Source organism: Leucopleurus acutus (genome assembly GCF_964270905.1).
Source record: "Leucopleurus acutus genome assembly, chromosome: 9".
Lineage (NCBI taxonomy): Eukaryota > Metazoa > Chordata > Mammalia > Artiodactyla > Delphinidae > Leucopleurus > Leucopleurus acutus.
In genome coordinates, this window is record NC_139144.1 from 74,121,523 (window position 1) to 74,135,062 (window position 13,540).

Sequence of the window (13,540 nt, forward strand, 5' to 3'; positions counted from 1 at the left end):
CCATTGGAGGGTTTGTTGGGGAAGTGCCGTGGCCTCATTTACCTTTAGAGAGATAACTTTGGGCTGATAGATGAAAAGTAAATTAGCCAAAGCCAAGGTGAAAACAGGAAGACAGTCAGGAAGCTATAGCAGTGGTCCAGGCAAGAGCTGACGGTGGAGCGGAGAGGCAGCAGAGAGTTCTGATGCAGAGGATGTGTTGATGCTCTCACAGAAAAGGATTTACTCGTGGAGTTTTGCTGTTAGGACACATAATACATGCAGCCAGGTAACAAAAAGTCATAGTCAGAAAAGTTTCAATATCCCAGGTTAAAGCTAGAATTAAAGCAATCTTTATGTAGAAATTATTTCCTATGTAACAGAAATACCTTTCTTTATTAACCCATCCTCTTCTTTTTAGAAAAAACAGCTTTTAATAACTTTGGGAATCTGAGTTACCCTGTCTTGTCTTTAGTCTCAGGCCATGTCTTCAAATCTTGAGGAGCCAGAATCACCAGAATGGTAGCTCTCAGTAACACTGTCTGTTTGAAATTGTGATAGGCATAGCGGTTTAAGGTTTCCACTGTGACGAATAATTTGACCAGAAGTTATGTTTGGAACAGTGAGAATTCTTCTGTTGCTCTGGGCTACTTACCACTATGTCTAGATCAATGATTTTTTCCACTTGCAGGGGTAGGGGTGAGAGAGCTCTCCTCACCATCGTACTCTGTTATCTTTCCCCAGTCTCCCCTGCCTATTCCAAGCCACTTCACTCTCACGCAGCTCTCAACTGATCAGCGTCACTAGAGCATCTGATGTGGGGGGGAGGGGCAGGGGAAGTTTGATTAGCATTTCCATCCTTATATCAGATATTGTAGATGAACACAGTAATAAAAAACATAGATTTTGGACCCACAGGGCATCATGTTTGAACTCTGTCCACTGGTTATGAGCTTAGTGACTGGGGAAACATATTTAATCTTTCTGAGCCTCCATGCCCTCATCAATAAAATGTAATGATTCCTAATGTCAGGTGAGGTTAATTTAGATTATGAATGTAAAGCGCCAGAATATAGTAGATGCTCAATAAATGATAGCAATTATAATTACAAGTACATTTCCGCCTGTATATCTTAATTCAGCAGTTTTCATATTTTTAATAAAATATTTTAGGAGCTAAGGCATTCAAGTCAGACTGCCTGGATTGAAATCCCAGCTTTATCACACATAAGCTTTGTGACCTTAGATATATTTTTGAACCTCTCTCCCTCTTTGCTTCCTTATCTGTAAATAAATTGGTTACAATAAAAGTGTCAGCTCCATTGGACTGTAGTAAGGATTAAGGAGCATAAGGTACATAAAGAATATATGAAGGCACAGAAATTGGCATATATAAGTAATGTTTTGTAAGTCAAATACTGTAAATAACAGTCTCTCAATTCCTTATTTCAAAATTACAGTGAAAAGCTAAAGTAGTGTACCTAGCTTTTCTATTTTCATTCATCATAAGTCAGGTAAATTTGCATAATCTGAGCCAGGAATTTGTTTAAAATGAGTAGTTGATTTATTCTATCAGTCATAAAATGAAGGAGAAATTTAGATATTATCTGCTTAATTGATCCATGTAAGTTAGAATATTGGCTTATTCAGGACCTCAGAATGAAATTCAGTTATTTCCTTGGCCATTCTGAGAAAGATCAAAATAACTAGATAATTGTCAAATCTATTTTTCTTTTGACTTGAATGTTTGCTGTTGTCCCCTGACATTTGTGTTTCCCACCTTACTTCTTTTTCCATTTCTTTTGATATGTGTTATTTCCAAATGTTCTTTCAGTTCCTCACTGATAAAAACTTCATACTAGCAATAAGTAAAAGCTTGAATAAAGTTAGTTAAAAAGTTAAAAGTTGAATAGTTTAATTTTCAAATGGAACTTGCTGTGTTTTTTTCCTACTGATCCTTGATACTATTCCCAATACTATTATTTCTAGTACTGTTCTTGAATTGGTAGTCTTTAACAAATAACTGATTATTGAAGAGGAAACGATAGTGCTGATGGTATAAAGTGGTTTATTATCATATATTAATAATTCTGGTAACATCACTTTTGTGGTTGGCCTTAATCCAGTGATAATACTAAGCTCATTATATGAAATTTACTTTGTTATATTAGTGGGGCTTTCTTTCACTTTATAGCTGGCTTAAGTCCTGCTGAGATTCAGCAGTTATGGAAAGAAGTGACTGGAGTTCACAGTATGGAAGACAACGGCATTAAGCATGGAGGGCTAGACCTCACTACTAACAATTCCTCCTCGACTACCTCCCCCACCGCTTCCAAAGCGTCACCACCAATAACCCATCACTCCATGGTGAATGGACAGTCTTCAGTTCTAAATGCAAGGCGAGACAGGTAAATCTCAGGAGATACATTCTGTTACATATCACCAAACTTTACTTTCACCATTTGTGAAACTAAAAATAATGATTTGTACTTAACAGGGGCAGAATGTGTAGAACAACTAATTAAATAGATAGAAACCTTTAGATTATTTGTATTTATATCATTTTCATTAGAAAAAAAGCAGTTCATATACCAGCAGTTTAATGGATAGAGTGGGGAATTTACTGAAGAAAGTTACTTGTTAATAAGTGCATGCAGAATTATTGTGTCAATATATTTTTATGGCTAAAATGTTGTGATTAACCTGATTGCTGAAATGAGAACATTTTTACCATTTTAAAACTTAACCAGTTTCAAATAATTAAAGATGCATATATATCCCCCTTATATATGTTACAAACATGTGCTTACAAATCAGAGAATAGATATACATAAACATATAAACACAGGTATAATAAACCAGAAGATAGAAGATCTGGTTTGCCTTTTTTATTGTTGTGGCATGATGGAATTATAAATATATAATAAAAATGAAATTACGGTGGTAACTTTCTGAATAAATTTGCCTCAATACTCATAAAGAAAAATTATTTGATTTCAGTTACCAACACTGAGTACATTATATTAGGTAATTTTTCAACCTACTGTTTTATTTTAGTTGTGTAAAAACTGCCTTTGTAAAAGGATCACCCATGTACCTTTTTGTCCATTTAGTTCTATTTATGCAGGCATATCGTTATCTAATCAGGTCCTTTAATGTAATTTACATAAACTATAGAAGCTAAAATATTGCTCAATATGAAAACTATCTTTTTAAAAGATGAAGCATAAGTGTAGGACTTCTTAACAGAATGGCTTAGTCTCATATGATATATAGCTGTAAAATTCATATTTAAGTGGAGTGGATTAATAGTGTTCTGTTATGTATGTGAATACCTGCCTAGCTGCCACAAACCCTTTCCCCTAAGCAAATATTTTTTCAAAGAAACGTACATATAATTCCAGTACAGTTTAAGATATAATGCTATAGTTTGGTGATGTTTTTTGTCTTCCTAGAAGTATCATAAAAATTTTTTCTTGTTAGCTTTCATTATTATAAAATGGTATGCCTTTGAATGCTTTCACGCTGTTGTATTAATTGAGAGTAATTTGATGATTATATAGTTCAGAAGTTGGTTGATGTCTCTAGGATCTATCTGATATAATACTCACTTATCAAAAGTCTTGGATAATTATAGAAAGAGATAGCTAATGAATACCGTTCCAAAGTAGAATTTTTAAATCAGCTGTAACTAGCAGAAACATATATGGTTCGCACATAAATATTAAACAATGTAAATGATTCTAAAGGTCCATATCTTCCCTGAAAAGAACATTTCGAAAATCTTATGGTGATTTTCCTATTACTTTCTTAAAAACACAGGTTTTTTTCACTTGACCACATATGAATATATATATTTTTATTTAGAGGTAAATGTTACGTTAAGGTCATATGGCAGGATTAGCATATGATATTATACAGTCCTCTTAGTTTTTCATCGTTTATTAACAGTCATCTTTGGCTCTATTTCTCCTCTAATTGGAACATCATCTAGCCTTGGCAGTTGAACTATTCAATAGAACGATTAAATTTTTCTGACTGCTCTGAGCTGAATTGACCTGTTTTGACCTGTTTGTCACTGATCGTAACCTGACAGGCGCTAGCAGCCTGCAACGATTATGGCTTTTTGAGATCAATCTGATGCCATGTTCTTTTGCTGCAGCTCATCACATGAGGAGACTGGGGCCTCTCACACTCTCTACGGCCATGGAGTTTGCAAATGGCCAGGCTGTGAAAGCATTTGTGAAGACTTTGGACAGTTTTTAAAGTAGGTTTTTTACTTTTTTTAGGGGAGGGAGTGGATTGTATGGGAGTTTTAAGCAGATAGTTGTAAATGAACAAAAGAAAGCTGAAGGAAGAAAGTGAAGGTCCATCATAAGGCACACTGTAAGTTTTCTGTGTGTTCCAACAAGTAGATTAGCAAAGTCAGGCTAAGACGGTTAACTCTTCCTCTTTACCTTTTCATGAGAACATTTTACAAATCATCCAATAAAAGTTTTTGAATGAATGAAAAAAGAAGTAGCCTTAGTATAGCAGTGTCATTAATAACTGGAAGACGTGTTTGTTGGATTCACTTAAATTTCAAGGTTTCAAGAAAAATCTCCAGTAACATTATGTGAGAAGTCATATTTTATATATATATATATATATATAATATATATACACATACATATATTTAAACAAAAGAGATTTTAAAGGTGTATTTTTTATTGCAGACTTTATATTTCTTACTTTAAATAATATTTAATGTATTTATTTAACAGCAAGAATAAAAAACTGAAAGTTAATAGTAACTAAAATTTTAAGATAGTTGTTATTTTCTCCATGTTGTTACTTGTTGCCCTGAGAATCATAAAGAAACTTACATGGCCCTATGTTTGTATGATAGATTATATGGCTTCTCTAGCTTAAAATCAACTTTGTGTATCCTTAATTTCTTCATACAGCGATAATTTATTTTTTTTAATTCATAAGAGGTTCTTTTTCAAATGAGAATATGCATCTTTCATGAAACATTTTCCACGCACAATTTCAGTATACAAGAGATCTAAACAGAGAGCTACAGATAGGTTTATGGAGATGAGTAACTTCACAGGCTGAGACTCTTATGTTGTCATGGAGCAGCTAACAGGGTGAATGAACTGTTTCATGCTTCATCAACAATTAAGTTAATTAGCTCATTTGAAATTGCACTGCTTTGTTGCCAGGATGTTGGCAGAAACATCAAAAAGATGTGTTTACAAATGGTAGACTACAGAGTATAGAGCAAAAGCACCTTAACAACAAGGCACAAGCACTTGGCATCATAATAACTGTATAACTGAATTACAGTAAGACTTCCACAAGGATTTTTTTAAACTATTTTTTTTTCTGACCAATTAAAAGAAAAAAAATGCTTCCTATATTACTATGGATTTTCTACATGGCCTTGAATGAAAATTTGCACACCTATTATCCTGAACAGTTGTGAGCTACCATTTTGTTGGATAGGAAACTGATTTGACCGTTCTAAGCAAAGAGAGCTCTTAAAATGTTAAGTAACTTTGCTAAAGTTTTCCTGTCCAAGAAAAATAACATTTGCTAAAATAAAGACAAGATATAAGAATATAATTCTTTAAAGAACTAATTTCATATTTCTTCATTTGAATATATTAGTCCTTATTAATATGTTATATTATTCCTTATCATTAAGGTTATTTAGAGGACTATTGCTGCTATTTCTTCAGTATATGGCAATTTAAGCCATAGAACTAGCTCAGTCACCAAATATTTTATTGCTCTAAGTTGTTGTTTTTGACAAAATTCAAAATAAAGCTTTAAGAAAAAAATACATGTCTTTGTTTCGGTATGATTTCCTTTATGGCCCATGGAAAGGAGCATTTTTATTCATCTCAAATTTGTATACATATTTTTATTACTAACAAGCTTATAAATATGAACTCTCATTTTACCCTCCATGGGTCTTTTTCATATTCAAGTTAGTATTTTTGAAAAACTGAAGAAGTTACAATTAAAAAAGCATTTCCTTTCAATTAAATATCAACTTTGTTTCCAAAGACAGACCATTTTTCCAACCCATTAACTTTATAGGGATGACAGAACAAATGACAGTAGATTTTAAGGCCTTTTTTTTAGTCCATTTTTGTTATGATATGCTTAGATTCTGTAAGTCAAAGATCTGTGATAAATTCTGTTGATAGAACTAATGCCAGTGTACTGTACTGAAATGAAATATTAGACATATTTCCATACTAGTATTGTCTTTTTCTTAAAAAGGTGTGGGAAATTTGAAGAGAAATAAAATAATGTTTTATTAAATTAATTTCAGTTATTCAGAAAAAAATGTTGATTTAGTGTCTATGTGGAAAGTGAATCGAAGAAGGCATCACCACTAATACAGATTTTCTTGGAAAGAAGATTTTGCTTTTCTTTTGTAATAATGGAGAGGATTGAGAGTCTTGAGGGGGAAAATGTCAGGCAAGTCAAAAAGCTGTGAAAGGTTTTTAGCTCTCAGGTTTTTTGTTTATCCATGCTCCAGAAATTTTGTACCCAGTGTTTACTATAAAAGGTGTTTGAGAAAATATTATTGTGGCATTTTTATTTCTAAAATGCACTAGAAATACATTGTACAGCTTGAGCTGTACTTTGTATCAGTCAGCTTATCCATTGGTTTGAAATAAAAGGAAGCTATCCATTATTACTATTTACCCTACATATGTTTAATAGCAAAGGATAGTAGAAAATATATTGAGTCCCAAATTCCATTTCTCACATTATATCCCCAAATAAACTGGCAGAATTCCTCTGTTGTTGCCCAGCACCAAACGAAAATCCACCAGAGGACAGTTGCTTATGAATAACATATATATTCTTAGCCATATATACATATATAAGAAGAAAGTCTAGACTAAAAGGTGTTTAGGAAAATTTTTGAATTACTATAAAGTAGGTGTTGACAGAAGTAACCATTTTTCTGACCACTCATTGAAGATCTCACTAGATCACTAAAAGCATTTAATACTAGTTCTTCATTACTGTCTTATAAATGTCAAAGTGTAATAATATCCAACAAAATTTTAGTGTAGTTTGTCTGCAAAATTAATTATCATTCCATGGCCCTAAGTCAGCATGAATGTAGATGGATTGACTTTTAGAGCTTAAACCAAAAGGTTTACAACATAACATTCAATTTGGCAGACAAGTGTTCTTGAACCTGCATGTGCGGATGCCAGCAAACAAAACATGGTCTGAGATACAAAGATAGAAATACTCTTTGAAGAATGGCAAAATGGTTAGTGTCAATAAAATGTCAGCCTATTAAGGAGTAATTAGTTGGCGAACATAAATGTATTAGGTTTATTACAAAGCCTAAAATTTTAAGGTTTGACACTGTATAAAGAGCAATAGAAAAGGTAGTAGAAACAATATTTAATGGAAATGTGTTATCTTTTTTCTTGCAGCTGACTACTCTAAAAATTATGCTCTTACTTAGTGTGTATTGTCTATTTCTTTGTCTTTGACTAGGCAGCATGGCTACAAAATTATGACCTCAAGAAGGCGTTCTTTGAACTTGTCAGAATGTTGTTTCTTTTGGTGACAGTGCCCCCATCTCTCAAAACTAAGGCATCTCACATAATCAGCTAAATGAATAGTGACAGCTAACATTTTGTATTTAAACTCCTGTCAGTGTTTAAACGTAAAAAGCTTGATGCAAAATAAATCAAACACCAGTGATATGCAAGGGAAACATTTTGTTAAAACAGTCTCTGACATACTTGGATTTAAATCTGATCCCTTTTTAGCTTATAAAATGCTGTAACTTTAAATGAATTTGAAAAAAAATCTAGAGGTTAAAATAGAATTGCTAATCTGGGGTGTATATAATTGAAGTTACCACATGCATTCATAACCTTAAAAGCTTAATTAAAGAGAACTGTGCATTAAATAAATTGGAAAGCTCCTTTCCTACATTTTGTCTTCCTGAAACGCTTGCTTAATTGTTTTTAGAAAGAATTTGACTGCCTATTTACACTTTTTTTCCTAGTGGGCACTACCTTACCTAGCACGTAGATTCAATGCAGTTTTGAAAGAACGTCAGTTGACCACATCATTTATTCCATTTTGAAAACAAAAATCAATATACCTATAAAGTGACCCATAAATTAGAATTGGCTCACACAATGTTTGTTCAGTGCTGCCTTTCTGAAGGCACCCTTTGCATTTTTTCTTCACCTCTCTGTTTGAACTGCAGTCTCGGTAAGAGGCTCATTAGGGGACATTAGGGACTGGCGCTAACCAGAATTCCAGAGCTTGCTTTGCTCTTATTAATGCATAGTAGAGTAGAATGCATTTAAATATTTCATAGGCATTCAGTAATTTGTGTGTAATCGCCTTGTTAGCAGACCAGTAGAAGTAGAACAGGCCTGTGAAATGGTGTTAGTGATTGCATGGGTAATTTACAGACCTTTGCCATCAGAAAGAGTATTATTGTTGGCTAGTACGAAGCTGTGAAATAGAACTAGCAATAAGTAAAAAAAGAAACTTAATAAAGGTTTTGTAACAAGCATCTTCAGGGATAACAACCCCACTTGGTCCTTTTGAAGCAGCTATAATTTATGACATAGGCAATATATCAAATGCATAAGATAGTATTATGGAGCATTCATATGAAAAGGGTATTTGCAACATTAGTTCCAACTTCCTGCAAGGGACATGATTAAATGATTAATGAAATGTCCCTTTGCATATGCATTTTGAAACAGCAATTAGGCACTGACTGAGAAAATCTACCAATCCTCTCATTTTTCAGTATTATCTCATTCTTGATTTATAAATCATAGAGAATTTTTGAACAGCAATATGTAGTACCTGAGATAGTTATAAAAACATAAAAGAGAATAATTTGGGCACAAAATAGTCATAAATACATAAATTCATAATTTACTGTTAATATGCAGCCTGTTTATTTAGTCTTATTGCGTTGTATTTATATCCGGACACTATTTCTGTACTTTGATTGGCATAATTAAGTAGGGGGAATGAATAGGCACTATTATTTTACATATCACTGGTAAACAATAGCGAGGAAAGGAGAAGGGAGATGTGGCAGAGGTATGTATGTGTTTTTCAAGTTCTCAGTAATCCACTGGAGGCTGTTCTATAAATGATCATTGAAGGGCTGCAAGCTAGCCTATAATTACAGGAAAGAAAGTGGCAGCTCTGGCATTTCATAACTATGTGTCCTCGAAAAGTGCTTTGTGAGTTTGTCACCAATGATAATTTAGATAGAGGCTCATTACTGAACATCACAACACTTTAAAAACCTTTCCCCTTCATACAGGAGAATAAAGGACTATTTTAATGGCAAGGTTCTTTTGTGTTCCACTGAAAAATTCAATCAAGACAAAACCTCATTGGCTATTATTGTAGTCTACAGTCTCTATTCTAATAAAAGATGCAGAGATAAATTGAATAGGTCTCTAAGACCCAAGTATATAATGCAAACATTTTGTACTTTTTCTAGTTCTTTAAGTATAGGATAATTATTATCCCTAAGAAGTAAACAAGTGTGCAAAAAACCTTTTTAAAAAGTAATTTCATGCAAAAATAAACATGTTAAACTGAATATATCTTTTTCTTGCAGAGCTGTGTATTCTGCTTATCTTACTCCATTTACACCCTAATCTTTGTGTAGAGCTGAAGCATTTTTAAAAATATGCATTTAGACTGACCGTGGAACAAACATACATGTGTTCCTCAAGAGATCAAGCCTTAGGAGTACAACTACTGTTGCAGTACACTGATAGAAAATGGACTCGTTGTTCATTAAAATGGGGGGAGGACCTGAAAAACAATTTGTAACTGTCCTGTTAGGAATAAGTGACACTTAATGTCATAAGCTAACCTGTGGTTTACTCTGACATTCCGTGCCTCCTTTTCAGAAAGCATGAGTGAATTTTAGTTCTTGTTACAGTTTATTTTATCTAATTTTTTATTAAGAAAATCATTTTCTAAATTTTTATTTTATAGTGGAGTATAGGTGATTTACAATGTCGTGTTAGTTTCAGGTATACAGCAAAGTGATTCAGTTATACCTATATCCATTCTTTTTCAGATTCTCTTCCCATATAGGTTATTACAGAGTATTGAGTAGAGTTCCCTGTGCTATACAGTAGGTCCTTGTTGATTACCTATTTTATATATAGTAGTGTGTATCGTTCAGTTAGTTTCTTAACCAAACCAACAGAGGCAGTCTAAGAGCAGGCAGGTGGAGTACAAGTGCCTTTCCTGCGCTATAACCATACACCTTAAACTTGACCTGATACACCCTGCTATTTTAGTCCACAGTCTCTCTTCAACCAGGAATGACAGTTGTGCTAAGATACACGGAGGTTTTGTTGTCATGATCAGTGAGGAAGTACTGAAACAAACTGATTTAATTTATCAAAGGATGAGGCAGAGTCGCACAAATTCTACCTGCTGAACCTAGATCTACTAACAAATAAACCTACATGTTTGTAAATTACTTCTTTATATGTGTTACACATTTGTCTGTCTATATATTTGTTCTGTTTCATTATCGATTTCAAGAAACGTAAGTAAATCATTTGAATGGCCACAAAAGTATTTCTGATGAATTTTAGTAAAATTAGGGCTGCACTAAACTTTTTAGACTATTATACCGTTCTAAATGGTACTTGAGCCCAGATGGAGAAATATATAAATTCTTATTTAATTCTGTAAATATTTGGTTTAATATTTCTCTTAGATACATTGATGAGAACATCTCTTAAATTGCTGCCTTAGTTTGCCCATTGGTGAAATAGACACACCAAAGGATATTAAATTAATTGAAGATGACTTTTTTAATTTTAGGAGGCAGCAAATAAATGGTATATTACAAAGTACATATTATTGAATATGTTCATGTTCATTGGAGATGCTGCTCTGCTAAATTACTTTTGATGTATCAACATACCACTCATTAAAGAGATCTTTTTAAACATTATGAAATAATAATAGACTAATACATAATAAAGATTAGAGTAAGATAATGAGAATGTCTTATCTTTCCCTACTTTTTTGAAAGATTAGAATAGATGTCTCCCAAATAGGACACTAGACATGAAATGTCAATCTTACACTTCTGATTGTCAGAATCTTCAATGCACTTTAATTATTAGTAATAACAAGTGATCATTCTTCATAAGTATTTGATGTTTCCATGGGACGATAATTTGCCATCTTTACATAATTCATACCACATCCTGGTGAAATAAGACATGGCTCACTAAATAACATCATAGGGACCACAAACTGTTTTAACAAAAATGGAATAGAGAATTGTCTTTGTTCTCTTCAGAGTTACTTTTGGTTCATGTATTTATAAAGTGTCCTTTTTAAAAATAAATGGCGTGAGTATATGAAATTCATCTAGTGATTTCTACTATTATTCTGCAAATGGTTTGGGGAAAATATTTTTTGTAAAAACTGATAAGCTTAGAGACAATGACATTTTCTACTATTTGAAGGGTCTCTTTATGTTGCGTAAATAATTTGCACTAAACACATCAGCCTATTTAACTTTTCTGGTATCATTTCAAAGTGTTCTTTTTTCCCACTGTGGAGGAAATACAACTTCAGTGGTTTTAAGTGGAGCATATGCCACTGACATAGCCGTGGCTTAACATTCTGTTTTGTGTTTTGTGTTTGTTTAGGCACCTTAACAACGAACATGCATTGGACGACAGAAGCACTGCCCAGTGTCGAGTGCAAATGCAGGTGGTGCAGCAGTTAGAAATACAGGTTTGTCAAAGCCTTCCTTAATGGACTCCTTTCTCTGACTTCTGGTCGTTAAATTGAGTACTGGGCAGATCCTGTGTCTTTTAACACAATGACTCATAGAAATACAAGGAATTTTAGATTGTTTATAGTGATAGCAATGATCGATACCTCAGGGTGGATTGTTGTAGTTTAATGTACTCACCACTTAGACTTAATATAACCTTTAGACTATATCATATACATTTGGCTATCCCAAAGGAGTCAAATCTAAGTTTCCCTATGAAAGGTTAGACCCAACCCCCCAGTTGGATATAATTTTATTGCAGAGACAGTTTTTACATGAGCTAATCTTGTTTTTTTCCATGAGATTTTATATTATAGCAAAAAGCCTTTACAGTATCATGCCTGTAATTTAATACTCTAAATAAAATCTTTTCCTTTTCTACCTCTAGTGTATTTTTAATTAAAGATCTTACAAGAATCCTTAAGACTTGGAGTAATGGCACATTATTTACAATATCACAGATGGTAATATGTGTATTGTATCAAATGCTGCTAACTTAAGTTAAAGAACATTACTGTTCATATTGAAACAGAATTTGGCCAAAAATAAATAGAACTCATAAAACTGATCATAAAACAATTATATCACCCACAATATGATTCTTGCTACATTTTTTCTAACCCTCTAAGGCTTCCTCTAGCATTTCGTCTTAAGATTACTTTTTCTCAATCAAACCAGTACCTTGTTTCATTTAATTAAACATACAATTTATTTGTCTTCATACTTTACGTCTTAAATTGTTTTAAATTCATCATTCACTAAATGCATAAATGTCATTGCTTTTTTCCAGGGAGCTCCTAAAAATATTTTGACTTGTAAAATAATCAAGAACACATAAAAAGCATTGTCGCTGCTGTCGTTTAAAAAGCTTTTTTGTAAACCTGTTTACCATTTATAAAAGGTAGACTAAAACTAAGAGTTTGGCTGATGAGACAGTCTGCAGTGTGACCAATTATGCCTCTTTTTTTTTTCCTGATGTGTCTGACTGATGGAAAAGTAAGGTCCGTCACTTGTAATGAGACCCAGCGCAAGTGTGGACGCCTACTCCGTGGCAGAGTTCAGCGTTTCACACTGCCCGGTCTCTGTCACTCTATTGAATTAGATTGATGATGGCAGATTGCAGGGGCCACTAACTGGACCTCAGTGGGAATGCATGAAGTGTGGAGACAATCCTGGCAGGCACTTCGCTTTGAGAACCCTTCACCCCTTCACAGCTGCTGGCACTAGTCCATAGCTAACAGTGTCCACAGGACTTTAAAGAGACACCATGGGCCTTCTAATTTATGGTTTCAGTAACTTGTTACTGTTGAGGCAACTGTGACCTCAATTCTCTTATTGACAAAAAGATGAAGTGTTATTTGTTTTCTCTGACCTTTTAACATAAGGAAAGCTATAAAAGTTTTTCCCCCCCTCCATATCTAAAGTTGCGTTTCGTCCCAGATAAGTTCCTACGGACACAGACTTTTATATGCAGAAATCATTACTCGGAGACAAGCTCAATGATAAGATGTATCACTGCAATAAAATAGCTGTATCAGTCATTTCTAAAATGCTTCTGATCTCACTTTTTCTTAACAGCTTTCTAAAGAACGCGAACGTCTTCAAGCAATGATGACCCACTTGCACATGCGACCCTCAGAGCCCAAGCCGTCTCCCAAACCTGTAAGTGCATATTGCTTTATAAACAGTAAATAGCTCTACCGATGTAACAGACTA

At 33.6% G+C, this 13,540-nt stretch overlaps 1 protein-coding gene across 9 annotated transcripts in view; it reads left to right on the forward strand.

Moving 5' to 3' along the window:
• Nucleotides 1–13,540, forward strand: part of FOXP2 (forkhead box P2) — a 531,560-nt gene that overhangs the window by 482,988 nt on the left and 35,032 nt on the right. For all 9 annotated transcript variants that reach the window (XM_082846483.1, XM_082846480.1, XM_082846485.1 and 6 more), the window contains 4 exons: nt 2,171–2,384; nt 4,139–4,243; nt 11,694–11,781; nt 13,403–13,486. In XM_082846483.1, coding sequence (XP_082702609.1) covers nt 2,171–2,384; nt 4,139–4,243; nt 11,694–11,781; nt 13,403–13,486 — 491 coding nt within the window. The remainder of the gene's footprint in view (nt 1–2,170; nt 2,385–4,138; nt 4,244–11,693; nt 11,782–13,402; nt 13,487–13,540) is intronic.